This window comes from Sipha flava, unplaced genomic scaffold, assembly GCF_003268045.1.
Source record: "Sipha flava isolate LNK unplaced genomic scaffold, YSA_version1 255_pilon_pilon, whole genome shotgun sequence".
Lineage (NCBI taxonomy): Eukaryota > Metazoa > Arthropoda > Insecta > Hemiptera > Aphididae > Sipha > Sipha flava.
Window position 1 is genome coordinate 200,868 of NW_020272908.1, and position 19,572 is coordinate 220,439.

The window sequence follows — 19,572 nt, forward strand, 5'->3', positions numbered from 1 at the left end:
TTTGTAGTAAAATTTGGCTGTCACTTATTGGTGATTATTGTTAAATAACAATATTATAATTAATAATACAATGCAATATATAGAAAAAAATCAATAATTTATATTCTTGAGAATGATTATTATGATTATGATTATGATTATTTAACATAAACTATCAACATTTGTTTCAATTATCAAATAATATTGTCTTCTGGATTCTTCGGTGAATAGTAATGTAATACTTTACATTACTAATTAATAAATATTAAATTATTAAAATAGAAATTTAATAAGATCCCGAAATAAAAATAATAATTATGTTATAATTTTATGTATTGAATAATTTAAATCAAACTATAGATTTTCTACTTTTTTTTTTAGCAGAACTTTCGCTGAACTTATAAAACGGATTAATACGGTTTACATCTGGAGTTAATTTTAATACACTTTGCACCGGCTGTTTAGAAGCATTGTGTGGATTTTCTGGTTTTGTCACCAAAGTTGTCTCATACTCCACAAATTCTGAAACAAAAGTAAGATTTATTTTAAATATGTCTTAAAATATTTTGATTAAAACAAAAAAGTAAATATAAACCTTGCGCAACATTATTCTTTAACTGAAATTCAACTCTTTTTTTTGCGGAGTCAGTTTTAATTGACAGCCTAGAGCTTTTTCTCGGCGAGTCAAACCCATCCTCAAAAACCTCACTTCGCTGAAATAAACAAAATATAAAAAAATCAATTTCATTTAAAACTAATATAAAAATATTTAATTTAATTTTTCTCAACTTACCACTTTTTCAAGAGCTTTATTAGAAATTTCTTCAGGTCGCAACATACTTATTTCTTCTCCAGCAATAGTCTTCCTACGCTTCAACAATTCTTTTTTTTCCAAATTGCTTTTGGCGGCTTTTCTTTTTGGCGTTCCCTCATTTGGTGTATCAGGTTTTTTCTTGGGAATTATTATTGTTCGTCGCCTCAAAACTCTTTGTTCTGGGGTTGGACTCTTGGGACTTTTAGGACTCTTAATATTTTTATCAGGCGTTGTTGCAGGAGATGAAGAAATAAGTTTCTCATTTTTACCAACATTTTTATTTTTATTTGACGCAGATCCTTCATTATCAACAGAGACTGACCAACTGCTGTTAAGACTTGTGTTTATAGCATTGGGTGATTTAATAGAAATATTAGATGAAACATTTTTACCAGGAGATTTGACATTTTGAATATTATTCTTGGCAAATGTAATGGATTCATTAAAGGCCTTCAACTTTGGACTCTGTTTATTTGAAGTCAACTTATCATCACTACATACACTCCAACTTTCATTTAAACTTGAATCATCATTGATTTCACCAGAATGTCGTTTAATTTTTTTCAAAAATATATCACTAGGACTACAATTACCAGTTTTTGGACTTTTAGACTGTGTGACTTTGTTACTTTTGATTTCATTAGAACCAGGACTTTGGATTACAGGATTATTACTTTTTTCAGTGCTTAAATTAGCTTTAGATTTTTTTTTATTACTTGATGCTTGTGAATTTGGAGTATTAATTTTGTTGGTGACATTACTAGAAATGTTTGTAATAGTTGTATCTGGTTCATCTAAAGAAATAGTAGTATGTTTCTCTTCTACAGCAGATTTATTCATATTTTGTGTTTTCTTTGATGCAGACCCATCATTATTGATAGATACAGACCAACTATTATTTAGACTAGTGTTTAAACTATTATTTAGTTTAATATTGAGTGAATTATTATTGTTTGGTCCGTCAGCAAATTTAGACTTTGTATTCTTACGTTTATTTGAATTACTGTCTTTTTTAGACGAATCAGTTGTTAAAGCTTTTAAACTTGGTGTAGAAGTGTCGTTCTGAATTTTAGTTGGTGTTTTATCATTTGTTTCTTCTACATTGAATCCTATAGGCACTAAAAGAGGAACTTCATCATTATTCACATCAAGAGACTTATTTTCTTCATTATTTTTGGTTTCTTCTGATACAGTCCAAGATCCATTTAAACTGAAATTTTCTTTAAGTGCATCACTTTCTTCAAACTTCCTTACTTTCCATACAGATTTACCAATTTTTCCATGTTCAACAATGAGTTCACCCAATTTATTCAGTTCTTTCATACTTTTATGGTTATCAATAACTTCACGGCTACTTTTTTTAATCTTAGAATCAATCATTTCTAATTTTTTAACACCTTCTTTGACCATTTTAGATAAGTGTTTTTTCTTTTTTCGTTTTAATACTTGACTTTTTAATTTCAAGTCTTTTGGCTTATAAGGCAATATTCCATCACCCAAACGATTGTACCATTTCAATAATTTACTTATTTCCATCAAACATTTCCTTGTACAGTCAACTTCAGTAACATATTTATTCAAAAGTTTTGCTACATCTTTAGGATTAAACCTTATACGAGGTATTTCAACATTCACATTACCAGCTCGAGGATCCAATGGACCATTGTATTTTTCATTAGAATCATCATCAGCAATATCACCTTCAACCAATTCTAAGTCATTATATGAGTTTCCTGGTTTACCCATCTGTAAAAAAGATTAATATTAATTAAATATAAAATAAAATTAAATAAGCAAAAGAAACATTTTTAATTACTTACTTTTTTCCAAGCTTCAAATTTAGCTTCTAACATTTCTAAATCTGGTGACTGTGATAGAAGATTTCTAAACACATTTTGTATGACTTCTTTGATCAACAAAAAATCATTCAGTTCAGAAATATAACGTAAAAATGCATCTAAAATTATCATCAATGCTTCTGAAGGTACTTTTCCTTTACTTACCTGAAAATGATAAACATAAATTTAGTATTGTGTAAATAATAAAATGTACCAAATCAAATAAAATACTAACTTTAGCAAGTTCTTCCAAAAAAATTTCTTGTAAATGGTTTCTTAAACTTAGTGTAAAAGATTTAAGTGCTCTATATAGAACTTCACTGAATTTGTTCAAATAATCCAAATCCCAATCACAATCAACAAAAGTTTGTAGTACTTGTCTCAAACAACGCCTCACTAACATCATAAATTTATCAATACGATGTTGGCTAATTGACATCCAATCGTCTTTAATGGTAAGGAAAAATGCTTCCAAAAACAATACTTTTCCTTCATGAGATGTGCAACTATGAAAAAGATTACTTATTTTTTCAGTAGCATTTTCCTGAAATAATAATACATACATTTAACAGTATAATATGTGATAATAACTAAGATACATTATTCTATAAAAATTAATAAGTTTCAGTATATATATATATATATATACATTTAAAAAAAAGGGTTATTTTACATGAGTATTGAAAATTGTATGTAAGGCTAACACAAAATTATTTAACTTAGTGTTGAGCATTTACATGACATGATTTACTCCATTTTCTTCTTATACATAAATATCAAAAATTTAAATACACCAAGAATAATAATTTTTACAAACTATGAAAATTATTTTATATATTTATATGTCATGATCTAATTACATTATCATATACTCAGACTGGTTTATTGAATGTGATGATTTATTATAGCTTTAAATGTTTTATTAATCAATATAACCAACACAACAAAACCAGTATATTATTGATTTATTTTTAATAAGTTCAAATCTAATTGTTCTATTATTTTGTTTTCCAAATTAATTTATTAAAAATGTTATTTATCTTTAATTTTTCAATTTATCATCAATTTATTTATTTTATTTTAAATACTAAAGAACATAGTTATAAAAATATTTATCCAATATTATTACATTGTTTATAATGTCATCTAATATTGAATAAAATCAACTACAGACAACATAATATATGTCAACTAACATTTACTGTTTCAATTTTTTAAAGATAACAGTTAAAAATACTTTGTTGTTAATTTAAATTGTTGTTATACAATATCATTTTAATAAGGTAAAAAAAAAATTATATGGGACACCAAAACATTTACATAATATTACATACTTGGTTATTAAATTATATTTTAATAATTGTATGGATTATAATATAAAAAACATGCAAATTAAGATTAATAAAATTATAAATAATTATTTACTTGAGGCAATGGTTTATCAGACATCCACATGAAGTAAAACAATCCTCTCCATATTATCATATAATCACTCAACTCAAATGCTGGAAAGTAAAACAATATTAGTACTTAATACTGATATATTGACTAATCAGTCACAAAATTCAGTAGTTTTATGATCAACTTTATTAATAATTATAGTTTTATTGAGCTTAACAGTTTAATACTTAAAGCTATAGTAGAACTCAAGTTAAAACTGTAATGGAAATAGAAATATATTAATAATATACTAATATTAATATTTAATGAAACATTATTGACTAATTGAGTTTCAAATTTATTAACTTTGTATATATCTGATAATTTTTTTTTTTTCATTTGAAACCTGTTGTACTTTAAAAATTTAATAATACTCCAGGCTAAGCTTTTATTTATTTATTTACTTATTTCTATATATATATATATATATATAAACTATTTGTTTATTAATTTATATATTAATTTATTAATTTATTTATATACGGATTGCCATAACTATAAAGGCATAGTCCTCTTGAACACAGTGTATAAGGTTTTCTCTAAAATACTGCTTACCCGTCTTACACCTTACTCTGAGGAATGTTTGAGAGAGTACCAATGCGAGTTCCAGAAAGACAAGTGAACAATCGAACAACTAGCTACCATAGGACAGATAATCGAAAAAAGTATAAATACTGCCAAATTTTGTGGCAGGTATTCGTTCACTTTAAAAAGGCATACGACAGTGTACACAGGGATAGCCTATACAATATAATGAACGATTTTGGTTTCCTGGAAAAATTAATAAGTTAACTAAAATGTGTATGGAGAAGGCAAAATACCGGGTGAAAGTAGATAACGGGATTTTGTCACCATTTATAGTAGATACGGGGCTGAAGCAAGACGATTCGTTATCTCCACTACTGTTTAACCTAGCTTTGGAGAAAGTGGTTAGAGAACTTCAAGGTAAACCTAAATAAAATACAGGTGCTAGGTTTTGTGGATGATCTGAATATTCTGGGCGAATCCTTAACAGACGTAGCAAACGCAACCAAAATCTTGAGTAGTGAAGCAAAGAAAATAGGTTTACACATTAGTGAGGATAAAACTAAAATAATGGAATTGCTAGAAAGTGATGAAGACCCCAGAGTTACGGAAGATTTAATGTATGAAAAAGTTGAAGACTTTAAGTATCTGAGTGCGATCTTGAGTACGAAAAATGACTGGGCCAAGGGAATAGGTATTCGTATAAGTAAAGCAGAAAAAACATTTTTTGCATTGACAAAATTGTTTAGGTCCAAATGCCTCTCTAGAAAAACCAAAGTTAGGCTGTACACAGTGATAGTTAGACCAACCCTCACATATGGTTGTGAAGCATGGACAAAAACTAAGCAAATTGAAAAAAGGCTGAGAACGTTTGAAAACAAAATTTGGAGAAGAATTTGCAGTCCCATCTATGATAAATCAACAGGTAGTTGGAGAAGAAGGTATAACAATGAACTACTCGACATGGTTAATATACCACTAGTAACCAGTTTCATCAAAGGGCAAAGAATACAGTGGCTTGGATACATCATGAGAAGGGGGAAGCGATACTGCTAAACTAGCACTAGAATGGAAACCACACGGAAAGAAACCCCGGAAATGATGGATCGATGTTGTCGAAGAAGATCTAAAAAATATGAAAATATACGCATGGAGGTAAATGGTGATAGGGATGGGTGACGCGAGGTTGTATTGGCGGCTAAGACTCTTAGAGAGTTGTAAAAGCCAGAAGAAGAAGAATTTATATGTTACAATTAAAATATTATATTCATGTCGTATGCGGTCTACCACACACTTGTCGTCAGCCACGTATGTTTCTACACGTCATATGTGGTCTACTGTCGTCCATCTATATATAAATTTGAGATCATTCCCGTTGATCCGACGGCTATTAAGCTTTATCTTAAAGATTTATAATCTTAATGGACTCAATGTCGACTCAGCAATATAGGTTAATCTAATACAGCAATAATCTCGTCTGTAATCGTAAATGTAAGAGAGAATTAGTTACAGTTCAGTTTGTGCCGTGATACATTATTTTGCAATTCTGCATTCTTTGCATTTAAGCATTATGTTTTACATTTATGTATTCATATATATTTTTAACTATGTGGTAGACGACAAATGTGTAGTAGACCGCATATGACGTGTACAAACAGGCGATAGACCGCATACAATATGAATACCTAAAATATTAATGCCTTATTAATGCTGTAAATTTAATATGATTGAGATATTTTGTACAGAAAATAATGTATTTACTACGCACAGTATTAATTAAGTAGATCTAAACTTATTTTATCCGAGAAACTTTAATCAAAACTGAAATACAAATTAATAATTTACATAGTTATCAATAATATTTTAAATGAATATTACAAAAAAATAAATGAACCAATAGCCTATAAAATAAAAGAAATATTTATATACTATGTAAGATCATTAATTGTAGTTAATAATACCTAGATATATTATAATCCAATTAATATTATAAATATTTTAAGTTATTTAGGAATAATTTTTATACATTTTCTGATATATAACTCATTACTAATAATACATCAGTACACTATTGTAGACGTATCTTGTAAACATACATATAAATAGGAACATATTATTGATATAAATAAATCTAAAATGAATACATATAAGAAGTACAGTAAAATGTTCATAGTCACTTAATTGATCATAACAGTTTTTATTCAACTCAATGAGCCAATAGATGTTTTATTAACAAAGCAAGGAGAATGAAGATAATTTATTATAAGATGTGAAAACGGAACGCACCACCACTCGTGTTTCCAGAATGTGCCAGCAACAGTTTCTTAATTTTTTTGATACCATCACTTCTTATTTTGGGATCATTAGATGCCAGCAACTTCGTTAATTCTATCTCCTTTGCCACCAAGTCCACTTTACCTTCTGCGACTTCGGTAGCCATATCGCGGATGATAAAATTCACGTTTAAAACAACTGAAAATAAAAACTGTGATTAATTATAACTAAAATTAACCAATTTAAATTGTATAATATAAATTAAAACATGATTAACTGTACGTTGAACAAGTAAAACACGTGAGTTACAGGGATAAAGCCATGATTACGTTATCACAATGATGTGGACCGTTATAAATGACCATGTTAGTGGTATACGAATTTTTTTGTGGTCAGACCATAGAATCAGCAAGGAGTATAGTGTCCTATGGAATTGGCATTCTGGAACAATATTGGTCACATATTTTATTTCGAAGAGGGAGTGAGAAAGAAAAGAAAACAGAATTATCAATCACAAACTAGTAAATAAACAATTAAAACAATATTGATAAGACAAAATGGATTTTGTGGTTTTTGACGAACTATAATATTGTTATCTGTTTATTTTGAAAATTTTGTCGGACAACTTTAACGACCCGTCATTATTCCGTAAACGCGTAGTGAAAGTTTCCTTAAAATGAAACACAGATTCGATTTAGACTTAAATGCACTATGTAGACTATGTCTTAATAAAGGACCTGAACTTCGTCCAATCTTTGATTTCGATGTAAATTTCTCGTACCTTATCGAATCATGTGTGGGACTAGAAGTAAGTAAATATATAGTTAACCGTGCTTCTTTCTGTACCACAATTTTTATTGATTTTACTCTTACCATCTCAGATACACCAGTATGATCCGGGTCCAACCCAAATATGCATCGACTGTTTGACTAATTTGGAAAATTGGGAAGGATTTAAACAAAAATGTATCTCTGCAAATGAAAGCATTCAAGAATACCTCAAGCAATTAGAAGAGGATACATTCATTGAAACTGTAAACAAAATTGAAAAGTTTGACAGTCAACTAGAACCTGAGGAACACAATGATAATTATGACAGTACGTTCAATAATGAATCAAACAGTCAAGATTCTGATAATGATTCTTTAAAGTCTAAGTCGCCAATTTCAATAACAGTAATGTAATTGATTTAGGGTATTGTTTCATAATTCTTATATCTGTATTATTTTTCAGGCTCATGAAGTGTACCCAAGATTAGTTAAAAGGGATGGAAAAGTTTCAGATGTGACCAACATAACTATAAACAGGAAAAAACGTTATGAATGCGCGTTATGTCCTTTTATAAATTTTACCCAAAAAGAATCATTGTATGATCATCTAATTGATAGCCATAGTTTAGAAGAAAATAACACTCCACATTATTGTCTAATATGCAATAAAGGATATTGTAGTTTTAAAATATACCAAGAGCATTTGACTGCCGAACAAGAACTACACGGCAGTATTCAAATTCAGGTATATACATTTTGTTTTCTCCTTTAAAATATCAGTACCCTTATCAAAAGAGAGAAAGAGACCAACTGTCCGAGTGAATAATGAAGTTGTAACCTTGAAAACGTTTAAAAGCCAGTTTGCAAAATGTTTTACAGGATAAAATCAAAGATTGCACTTTTGGCTGCGGCTTGTGTAGCTGTAAATTCGGCCGGTCAACCAGTCTTTACCGGCACCTCAGGAACCATGCTTTGAAAAAAGATCTCATGCCATATGTTTGTTCGTTCTGTCAAGTAGGATTTCTGGACAAGCACAGTCTTTACCTGCACGCGTCGACCGATCATCACGCCGCGTCCGTTGCCGTCAACGAACCGGACGAGGTAAATTAAATGGCACGGAGTAAATTGACAGACACACGTGTCGTATGCTATCTACCAAGAAAATCATATCTACAAAAATCCACGCATACGTATCAATGCCTGTTGGTTCACAGTTCTCCTATTTTAAATAGCCTGTTTGTAAGCAGTTGTACATATTTTTTTATTTCTTTTTGAAAATGTTTTTTATTTAAATCTTATAAAAAACATTCAAAAACATTTTTTTGATTAACGGATCTCCACGATTTCATCGATGTTTAAACTGTTCGACGACAACGTCTCAACATAAATTATACCAATCTGAGACTGTGTGATGTCCTCTATCAGTAATTTTTTCTGTTTGTATATTTTTAAATTGATTCGTCCAGTACTAAACAAGTTCCAATATTTCGCATAACAAACTTAAACCACTGTTATTTTTTACCCATTTTTGTCGGTGTAAGTAAAAAATGGATTTTCTTTATGAATAGATTGCCATGTTTGACAAACAATTTTTTTAAATCGTAAACATTCTATTATAATAATATCTCCGTTTACATCACGTTTTCGTCGTTTTTTTTTAAGTTTCTTTCATTTCACCATTACATTGTTCTCCAATAGAATTGAACTTTGTATACAATATTAGGTAATAAATGACGATCTTTTAAAAATTGTATACAAGGTTCGTCATAAAAAATAATTTTTCTATATAATTCCCCCAAAGTACTCATTTTATAAAATTATAAATTTACAATTAATGAAAAACACGCAACTACGACGTTCGATTTCGACTATCATTGAGCACATACTAAATTCTAAAAATACTAAAATACAAAACTTTGAAATTCTTAAATATATATAATATCGATACCGTCAATACGGATAACGGTAGATAGCATACGACACGTGTGCCAATTGACGTATCACACTGTTGTGGGGTCGTACATTTAACAGAGATGGGCAACTGGCGGGCCGCATCTGGCCCGTGCTACGTTTGCAAATCACTTTGTTACATTTTAGCGATCATCAGTATCTAATTTTTTATGTTGATCGTATAATGTGGATATTATATTTTTCTCTGGCAACTCCAGCTTAATCATCTAAACATAATTTATATCCATATTGGCGTAGCTAACTTTGCTGTAGATATTAAGCACTTGTTTTATTGTATTGGTTCGGTCGTAAAATTAAATTGATTAAAATTAATGATAATTGTGAATTTTAATGACAATTTTAATAATTTTAATTCTATCATTTTTGCTTTCTTTGCTACGGTTCGCTAAATTTAAAAGTTCTAAAACGTAAAAAACGGTCCTCCAGTCACTTCGAACTGCTCATCCGTGGTATATTTTATTATTTTATTTTTAAAACTTTCAGTAAAAACCATTATAGTTACATCAGTGGTATATTACGTTGTGTTGTGCGCGCACGTGTTCATAGGAACATAACGGGCGACCATCGCCGGCGTACCGTTCGAACGCGGACGAGTGTGCGGAGAACCGGGTGACGGCGACCGTGGAGGACGCGGACGCGGTGCGTGGGGACGGTTGCATGTACGCGATCACCACGAAGCGCAGGATCAAGAAGCTGAGGACGGTGGAGGACAAGCGGGCCAAGTACCGCGAGCACTACCGGCGGTTCCAGTCCAAGACGTACACGTGCGAGTTCTGTGACGGCGTGTCATACTCGCGGTTCTGCGACCTGTCCAACCACGACCGGACCGCGCACGACGACATGGCCAAGGAGTTCAGCTGCCCGACGTGCGGCAAGCTGTTCCTAACGGACAGCCGGCTGCAGATCCACCGAAACGCATTCCACGCGGAGAAGGCGTTCAGCTGCGACGTGTGCCACGTGCGATGCAAGTCCAAGCACACGTTGCGCACGCACATGCGCAAGCACAGCGGCGTGTTCGCGTGCCCGTACTGCCAACTGACCACGGCCAGCAACGCGGCGCTGGTGTCGCACGTGCGCGTGCACACCGGAGAGAAGCCGTTCGTGTGCGACATGTGCGGCAACTCGTACGCGTCCAAACTGGGCCTCACGTCCCACAAGCGCACCCACCTGCACGAGGCGCTGTTCAAGTGTAACGTGTGCGGTTACACCGGGTCCAGCCACAGTTCCATCTATATACACCGGCAGACGCACAACTCGGACAAGCCGTTCGTGTGTGACGTGTGCGGCAAGACGTTCAAGATCAAGGTGCGCCTGGTCGACCACCAGAAGATCCATTTCGCCGCCAAGAACTTCGTGTGCGAAGTGTGCAACAAGGCGTTCCTGGCCCGGTACCAGCTGGTGCAGCACTCGCGCACCCACTCGGGCGAGAAGCCGTTCCCTTGCCATCTGTGCGACAAGTCGTTCGCGCGGCGCGACGGCCTTTCCGAGCACATCAGGACGCACACGGGCGAGAAGCGATATACGTGTCCCGAGTGCTTCGCCACGTTCTCGTTCTACAAGACCATGAAGAATCACAAGTGTACCGTCGCGAGTAAGCAGCAGCAAGACGACCGCTTACCGGCCACACCGCCAATCAAAGGGCCGTCTACCTCTCAGCCAACTTCAACGGCCGATAGCGCTCCATCGGTGACCGCGGACTGTTGTCCGTCGTACACGGCGCTTCCTATCCTACAGGTAGACCACGTGTCCTCCGCTTATCCCGCCGGCAGGCAACCCAGTTAAATTCCTGACGTTTTATCTGCACAGATTACCTATCGTATTATAACCATACCTTACAGGGTGTTCGATAAGCGTGTGCCCGACTCCCGTTATCGCGTCAATCACCCAACCGACCGTCGGTTACAATTTCGTCTCAATAAATATTTCCATTTTCACAATTTTACCAGGGCCTGATTCAGGCATTTTGAGGCATTCTAAAAAAAAAAGTTCATAAAAATCTGAATCCTCCTTACACGGAGGCCATAGGAATTTGTTTATCCTGCTTAATGGTAAATATGACCCTGAATTTTACTGTATAGAGATATTTCTCCTTGAGAACCTATCCTTGTTTAAAGATATTATTTTATAATACTAAATATGCACTAAAATAATATATTAAACGATTACATATAATTTGTAAATAATTTTTAGTCACGCGTACATGAAAGATTAATTTGCAATGCGATGGAAAGTGACAATTTTCCGCCCAGAGGACGGAATAGATTTCTTCTTGGCCCACCATTGTGTTATTCATTACCTTTTTCGCATTTTCGCAGTAATAAAAAAGTATGACGAAAAAAATTACCTTTGTGTAATTCGTGTGTGAAAAAAATATCAGCCTTGAACGAAATACAGCTCTTGCCTGCAGCAGAAATTTCTCGTTTCCAGCCTTTGCCACACAAGGTAATATTTTATCAGAGAAGTGACTTATAGGCTTTTATAACATACCAATAGATTTTCTGGTCCGTGTCTATTTACAGTTTTTTAGTTATAGTATTCGTTTAAATAGCATTCATATAATACACACCCACACTTATCGAACTCCTATTTACATATCTTCAGAAGAACTAGGACCCATACCAATGGCCACAAATGGTGACTCATTGTTTTTTTTGATGGTTTTAAAATTATTTAATCTTCGCATGGTTAATCATCAATCATCATATTAAATATTTTATGACGGTGAAAAACCATTGGTTAATTTTTTAACATTATAACAATAATATAACGAATCCCAACAATTTAAGTGTCCATATCCATATCCATATTTCATCATAAACTCACGTGAGGTAAAATCATTTCTAGTGTGTAGGTACAGAAGTTGTTTTCGAAGCACATAATTTCCGCGTGTGATATTCTGATTTCCTATCTTGTTCTATAACAGTAATATTACTTTACACGACAGAAACGTCACTTAAGGAATCTTAATTTATCTGAACTACTTACCTCAAAGTGTTTTGCAAACTTTCCATTTGTCTTCCAATTTCTTATTATTTGTATCTATTAATACTATACATATTTAAGTTAAAAAAATATTATTACCATTCACCTAATATGCCATTTTATATTTCTCGAATCACTTGAGATAAATTCAAAAAATGGAACATTGTTTGAAATAAAACATTATTATTTAATTATTAAAAGATTATATGAGAACATAAAAACTGATATCCTAAATCCATCGACTACGGTACACTACCTCTTTTAATCACCTTTAAATATAATAGTCTTCCTTTTTCATGAGAAGCACATCTTTTAATGTCGCTCTTAACAATTTGTTTGATTTCCGATAATGTTTTTTCTACATGAATGTTTTCTGCATGTCGAAACTTAGAGATTTATAATTTATTTAATTATTTTTAATTATTTATTAGATTTTTGTACATTCAATTATATTTATATATGAATAAAATTGAAATGAATAATAAGTATTTATATTTTTCTACCATACCTAGTCTATTTTACTACTTTTTTATAACTGTTACGTACAATTAACATTTTGAATCAAAATTCCATGTTATTATGGATCAATCAAAATTCAATATTACAAAAAGTAAACTTATTATTGAATAACAGACTATATAATGGCTTTAAATACTTTCAGTTTCATGAATAATGATTGTATCTTTGACAAATATCCATTTGAATGTGTCATTGGTATACATCCACTTACCGTATAATCCATTAAAATCAATTACAGACAGGCGTGCGCAAATTTCTATTTCCGGTGTGGCCCTTTTTTTTTTTTTATCACCCACCCCCTTATAAAACTTCGCCTTGATAAAATAAATATACAAAACATAAGTAAGTAGAAATAAAATTTATTAAAAAAATTGATGTATAATCTGTTTATCATTGAACGCCAGTCCAGGAAATTTTTATTTTTTTGTAATTTGATAAAATTGATAAAAAAATTTCGATTTTCCAAAAAAAGAGTTTTTAGCCCTTTTTACCTAAGTACCTAGTACCTACCTAAAAAAAGACTCAGGTGTGGCTAAAGCTTTATAAGGCCACACCTGTACGTACGCCTATGATCACAAATTTAACATTTTTCCAACATCATGCAAAACAAATGTTGAGATATTCATTAACAATATGTGCACTATTTAGATCCCTATAATTCTAACAATGGGTCATGGTTAATAGATTTACAACAATGTGAGAAAAATTTGATCACTCTAAATACTCAACCCAAATAAAAATGTATCAGTCGATCACGATTGTAATCCCATATTTTTTATTATTCGAGGTGTAATACATTCAATTTGAGTAATAATATTGGGATACCACTAAGGAGTACAGCCAAAATATCACTGTTATCATTTTTTGAACTATAAGACAAAGTTGAATTTCCATTTCATTTGAAATATGAGTTGTTAATAAATAGTTTATTATATAAATATTTCATGATTGGTATATATAATATTTACAACTTAATAGAGTAAAACCTCGATAAGACGGAATCGCTTGGGATCATGACATTTTTCTGTGTTAACAGGGTTCCCGTCTTACCGAAGTTCCATCTTATTGAGGTTTTACTGTATTATAATATTCGATAAAAAAAAAATAAAAAAAAAAACCATTGCAATTAGTATTTATAAATCTATTAAGTATACAATATGAAATCTGTAAGCTCACTAGTTCCAATGTATTGCTTGATTAATAATATCACAACATTGAGAAATTGGGTTAAATGTAAGGCAATAATTAATGTAAGTCAATTAAAATATTTTCAACCCTATCGGAAGACTTAAAAAATATTCTAGTGATTAATTTTAAGAATATAAAATAAAATTTAAATAACAAATACAACAAAATCATAATAATAACAAATTATGTTATTCGATCCTTAACAATTATTATGAGAAATTATCATAAATTAAATTCCTACTATATTTTGAGATTTAAGTGCACTTTTTTAATACAAAACTACTGTACTAAATCACAAAGATGATCTAGTAGATTAAAATAATTACTAACTCTTTCAAAGGTGAATAATTTAAAAAATTATTTTTGTTCAATAATGCTTACATTATAGGAAATAAGTAAAACCCACTACAATGGGCAAAATTATTAAATTTTAAAACAATTGTAGATTATTATTTAAATAAATAAATAAATAAATAAATAGTAGCAGTTATAAATTTTTCACTAAATCAAATAAATTACTCATCTTGGTTAAAATATTTTAGTTCATAATTATAGCCTTTTTTAAACTAAAATGTTTAAATAAATTATTATTAAAATGATAAATAAAATATCAGGGTATTGATTTTAAATTTATAAAGTATACTTTTACTTGTTATTAAGTATACTACTTAAGTATTAAACTGATGTATGGTATCATTGTTTTTAGAAATATGAAATGACACAATAATTGTGACATTTCATCAATTTTATAAAATTGATTTATCAATTTTCAATAATATTTTTATCTATTTCATTCACTGTTTCATCAACTTGTGTTAAATCCTTAACAGATTCAACATTTTGTAATATGTTCGATTCACTTAAAATAACGGCTGACCCAATTTTCTCTTTTGTATTATTTAAGGCATCATCAGATTTCCCTGCAGCCGATTCCATTTTGTAATTATTAATTAACAACTGCTTTCTGTTGTTTCGATCAATGATTTTCTCAACATTACTATTGTTTACTGAATATTCATCAATCATAGTCTTGATTTTAGCATTTCTGAGTGAGTACTCATCAATTATTGTCTCCAACTTGATGTTGCCTTCAGCATAATCACCAATAACTGATTGAATATCAACATTGTTTTGAGAGTATTCACCCATTAATGACAAAATGTCCGAGTTTCTTTTTGAATACTCCTTTACTATGGCGTTCAGTACTCCATTTTTAATCGAATATGAACCTATCATTGAATCGAGATCGGTAGTTTGTTTAGAATATTCATCGATAGCATTGTTCAAGTCATTATTTTTCTTACTATCCCGCGCTAGGTTTTCATCAATTCCATTATTTTTTATTGAAAAATTTTTGATGGCTGATTCAATATCTGAATTTTTCTGGGCACATATATTCATTGTGTTTTCCATATCGTCATTTCTTTTTGAACATTTATTAATTTCATCTTCCAAATCATTATTTTTTAGAGAATACTCATTAATAGTAGTTTCTAAATCTGTATTCTTCTGTGTATAGTCACTCAATACTTTCTCAAAATCTGTACTTTTTTGTGAATCATCATCAGTTGATTCATGTGCATTAATAGTAGTTGCACCTTTATTCAAACCAGTAGTATTCTTGGTTTTTGCAAATATATCACTTTCAGGAAGCTTTTTTATTGGTTGGAGTTTATCATCAATGTTCTCATCATCAATAGTTTGACTGTCAACTTGTGATTTTTCAGTTATTTCATTCAAATTTTTCTCAATATTGTGATTTGTTGTTGGTTCTTTATCATTTTTGAGATAAACATTTTGTATTTTTTCCTCCAATTTTGATTTTATAGTATCTTCAGGTTTAACATTTTCAGTTTCCATAGCTTTCAATTTTGCTCTCTCAGCCAACATCTATAAAAATAAAAAAATGCATCATTAAACCATTAATTAAAAAAAATTAATAAATTGTTTTACTTTTTGCTGATGTAAGAGCATACGTCGTCTCATATTCGTGCACAATCTACTGGTCTTAACTACTTCTTTAACATCTTGTCTCTGCTCATATCGTTCACTCCAAGTTTTATCCTCATTATTTTCTTCAGTTTTCGCAGCAATTATTTCATCTTTGATTGCTTCTTCAATTTGTGTATTACAATCATTTTTATTTGAACCAAGTAAAGCACGTATAGCCTTTGCTTTCATTTCTAATTCTAAAATCTCCAATAATGTTTTGCCTTCTTTTTCTTCAGGTTTCTCTTTTTCAGGTTCAGATTCTGTTTCAACTTTTTTCTTTTTAGAAAATTTAATTTTCTTTTCTTTGCGAGATCTCTTATGAGAGATTTCATCTTTATTTTCTGATTCTAATATTTGTTTTCTATGATTATCAATAGAATCATCAGAATCCGACGAAGAACTCATATCTTTGCCTAAATAAAAAATAAAAACCATATAAATTCATTGCGCGTAAGATTTTTGACAGTTAGGTAAACATAATTAATGCAAACAAATTAATTAATATACCTTCCAATGTGGCTAAGACACGTTTTTTTGACATACACAATAATTGAATTAAACAATCAGCTTTTAATTCTTCAAATGACATATCCTTAAAAAAAATTTAAACTTATAAATATTAATTGCACATATTTTATAGTAAACGTGATAATACCTTAAGCTCAGGTGGTATGAGTCGTGCAAGCCGCTTTCCACGAACAACAGAAAAAAGTTGTTGTATTAACTGTTCAGGATCGTTAGCATAATGACTGAGAGGGTATATTTTTGTAGTTAAGTTCATAGGTTCATCATCGGTGCTAGAATCTTTATCCAACTAGAAAAAAAAAAATGTATTACAAAACAAAAAGTATGTATAAACTAAAATATAAATTCTAACAATTAAAATAATACTTATATCTATAATTCAGACAATTTTGAGTATAATTTGAATACAATACAACCATTAGGCTATTTGTAAAAATTACATACTATAGCATTAATTACAGTACCGTGAATTATATTTCAATAATTATATATGTTTCACAAAATAAAATCAGATAAAAAAATCGAACGAGATGATTGTAATAAGATAGCAAAATATTGTACAAAACTATGATATAGATACTATTCATTAAATTATTGTAATTGACAAGTGTACTACAGAAGCCCAATGGATGATACTTAGCACAATTGCTGCATGAATAAGCAACATAATAATTAGGGCTGCATTTTTAATGCTATAAAAAATTATGAAAATTAACTAATTAATGTTTTTTATTCTTAGAAAATGTAATTTGAAAAGTAAATTTTACAGAAGTGTAGTGAGATCAACTATATGGTATAGCTTTATGGTTTGGAGTGTTGGGTGGTTGACAGGAGAACAGAATACGAGTGTTGCAGAAATAAGAATTCTTAGATGAATGAGTGGATTGATAAGAGAAGATAGAATAAAGGACAAATATGTGAGAGGTAGTATTAGAGTGTAGCGTCAATAGTAGAAAAGATAAGAGAAAATAGATTGAGATGGTTTGGGAATGAGATGAGGAGAGGAAACAAAAGCAGTAAGTGATTATGAAAACTAACGTTGAAGGGAAAAGAGGAAGGCCAAAAAAAAAAACAGTTGGATACGACTGACAATCATTAAAGGGCTGTTGGTGTTTGCGGAGATATAGAAAATCGAAATGAGAGGAGGTTTAAGACAAAGGTGGTTAACCCTTAATAGTTAAAAGAAAGGTGAAGGAGAAGATTTTTAGAATATGAAGTTACATGTTAACTGCATACTATTGTTTAAAAAATATGGTATGACAAATATTGAATATTTGTTAACACTTTCATGTACTATCTCTTCTTAATAATGATAAATTCAACATTTTTAATGTATTAAACTATGGTAAACATAAATACTATATGAAAATTAGCAGATATAGAGAAATGATACCAATCGGTATTTTCAGCATACCAACAATGAATTTGGGGACGATAATTGGTAGTTTGAAATAAATAAGCTACTGTTATTAGAATGCTTTAGGATGTTGCAACGCGGCTAAATATTGTCGAATATACATAGTATCAACAATAAGAATATATCTGGTTTGTTTGTAAGACAATCACAAAAGTTGCCTTAAACATAAACATTTCCATGTATATACTATTAAATATTAAACTCTAGAAAAGCTGGACGTAAGAAACAATATAAGAAGAAAATATAATAACTAGGTACAGCACTACGTTTTGGAAATAACACAGAGAAAAAAAACAAAACAATAATAATTGTTTTTAAAACTCGTCAAAATCTCAGCCCTAATTATCTCGTATCGTTTGCGTGTTGTTATTTACGATGACGAATGGTTTGTTTACGTCGTTTCTGACCGCTCGGAACAGATTGGTCTTCTTCCTTTGGTCGTTCAGATGGAAGTCGATGGTCCTCTTCATCGCCATGACGGCTCCGATACGATCAATCACGTACTGACGTCGAAAAACGGTTTTGCTGACGGGTGACGACCGCGACGGGTAGAGCACCTAAAAGTCGAGACGGAGAGAAAAGAACAAAAAAAGAAAAAAATACCACGGAAGTACTTACACGTGCACGCACACGCCGAAACGCTCGACAGCAGTAGCGTCTACCACGGGGTACCCAAACGGAAGAGGTCGCGAACTTTTTCAAACGAAACAACGACGCCGCCGTCTCGCTGATAATTGATAAAATATTATGATAATGATGTTATTATTGATAGTACTGTTGCGACGGCATAACTGTTATTGTTGTGTATCCGTTGGCTCGTGCCGTTTTCCGTCGAACGCTATCCGCCGACATCCGTTCGTCGCCGCCAGTCCGCCGTACGGGTCCTGCCCGTGTCCGTCTGCGGTGCGCGTCGCGTCAGGGTTCGCGTGCGCGAGTTCACGTTCCAGAAACACCACCGCACGGAAAATAAACAATAATATTATCGTTTAGCGCGTCACGTTTTCGCCTGTTTGCCGTTCTTATCAACATTATCACCATGCGCGCCAATCTCGTTCGAAACGATTGCGCGCGCAGATGGGTCTTCGACCGAGACACGAGTCGTGCGCCAAGCAGGCGCAGCTCCAAGGGGGGCACAGGAGTCATGGCCCCCCCAGGCTTTTCAAAAATTAAAATTATTTATTACATTTTTGTCCTTGTGAACTGTAAAATCCCGATTATTTAATTAGATACCTACCTAACAATTTAATTTTGCCCAAAAAACCATATTACGATATTAATATGAGTATCATAGTATAGGAACGCAGTCGGATTCTGTGTCTCAGTACTTATTTGGGGAAA

General features: G+C 31.7%; 3 protein-coding genes across 6 annotated transcripts; 1 reads left to right on the top strand and 2 right to left on the bottom strand.

Moving 5' to 3' along the window:
* Positions 1-294: 294 nt before the first annotated feature.
* On the bottom strand, positions 295-7,192 carry LOC112684694 (ribosomal RNA processing protein 1 homolog). The gene is made up of 7 exons (XM_025556334.1): positions 6,883-7,192; positions 4,057-4,136; positions 2,867-3,175; positions 2,614-2,796; positions 773-2,539; positions 575-692; positions 295-501 (listed from the first exon to the last, which is right to left on the bottom strand). Exons 1-7 carry the CDS (start codon positions 7,034-7,036, stop codon positions 329-331), a joined length of 2,784 nt encoding a protein of 927 aa, XP_025412119.1. The 5' UTR covers positions 7,037-7,192; the 3' UTR covers positions 295-328.
* Positions 7,193-7,394: 202 nt separating this feature from the next.
* On the top strand, positions 7,395-13,009 carry LOC112684695 (zinc finger protein 2-like). The gene is made up of 5 exons (XM_025556335.1): positions 7,395-7,678; positions 7,752-8,045; positions 8,104-8,385; positions 8,520-8,741; positions 10,158-13,009. Exons 1-5 carry the CDS (start codon positions 7,547-7,549, stop codon positions 11,391-11,393), a joined length of 2,166 nt encoding a protein of 721 aa, XP_025412120.1. The 5' UTR covers positions 7,395-7,546; the 3' UTR covers positions 11,394-13,009.
* A 1,897-nt stretch (positions 13,010-14,906) lies between these two features.
* LOC112684668 (origin recognition complex subunit 1) lies at positions 14,907-19,244 on the bottom strand. 4 transcript variants are annotated; one of them, XM_025556303.1, is made up of 6 exons: positions 18,853-19,244; positions 18,609-18,791; positions 16,948-17,106; positions 16,800-16,884; positions 16,254-16,705; positions 14,907-16,190 (listed from the first exon to the last, which is right to left on the bottom strand). In XM_025556303.1, exons 2-6 carry the CDS (start codon positions 18,708-18,710, stop codon positions 15,063-15,065), a joined length of 1,926 nt encoding a protein of 641 aa, XP_025412088.1. In that variant the 5' UTR covers positions 18,711-18,791; positions 18,853-19,244; the 3' UTR covers positions 14,907-15,062. The 4 variants fall into 4 exon arrangements, with proteins under 4 accessions (XP_025412088.1, XP_025412087.1, XP_025412090.1 ...); XM_025556302.1 differs by having other exon boundaries at positions 18,609-19,244; XM_025556305.1 differs by lacking the exon at positions 18,609-18,791 and having other exon boundaries at positions 18,853-19,243.
* Positions 19,245-19,572: the final 328 nt, after the last annotated feature.

Coding starts and splice junctions, on each gene's coding strand:
- LOC112684668 (XM_025556303.1), bottom strand. CDS start 18,710: ATGGCGATGAAGAGGACCATCGACTTCCATCTGAACGACCAAAGGAAG. Junction 16,706..16,799: donor TGTCTTAGCCACATTGGAAG/GTATATTAATTA, acceptor TTTTTTATTTAG/GCAAAGATATGAGTTCTTCG. Junction 16,191..16,253: donor TGCTCTTACATCAGCAAAAA/GTAAAACAATTT, acceptor TTATTTTTATAG/ATGTTGGCTGAGAGAGCAAA.
- LOC112684694 (XM_025556334.1), bottom strand. CDS start 7,036: ATGGCTACCGAAGTCGCAGAAGGTAAAGTGGACTTGGTGGCAAAGGAG. Junction 3,176..4,056: donor CTGATAAACCATTGCCTCAA/GTAAATAATTAT, acceptor TTATTATTTCAG/GAAAATGCTACTGAAAAAAT. Junction 502..574: donor AAAGAATAATGTTGCGCAAG/GTTTATATTTAC, acceptor CTTTTGTTTCAG/AATTTGTGGAGTATGAGACA.
- LOC112684695 (XM_025556335.1), top strand. CDS start 7,547: ATGAAACACAGATTCGATTTAGACTTAAATGCACTATGTAGACTATGT. Junction 8,386..8,519: donor ACGGCAGTATTCAAATTCAG/GTATATACATTT, acceptor AATGTTTTACAG/GATAAAATCAAAGATTGCAC. Junction 8,742..10,157: donor CCGTCAACGAACCGGACGAG/GTAAATTAAATG, acceptor ACGTGTTCATAG/GAACATAACGGGCGACCATC.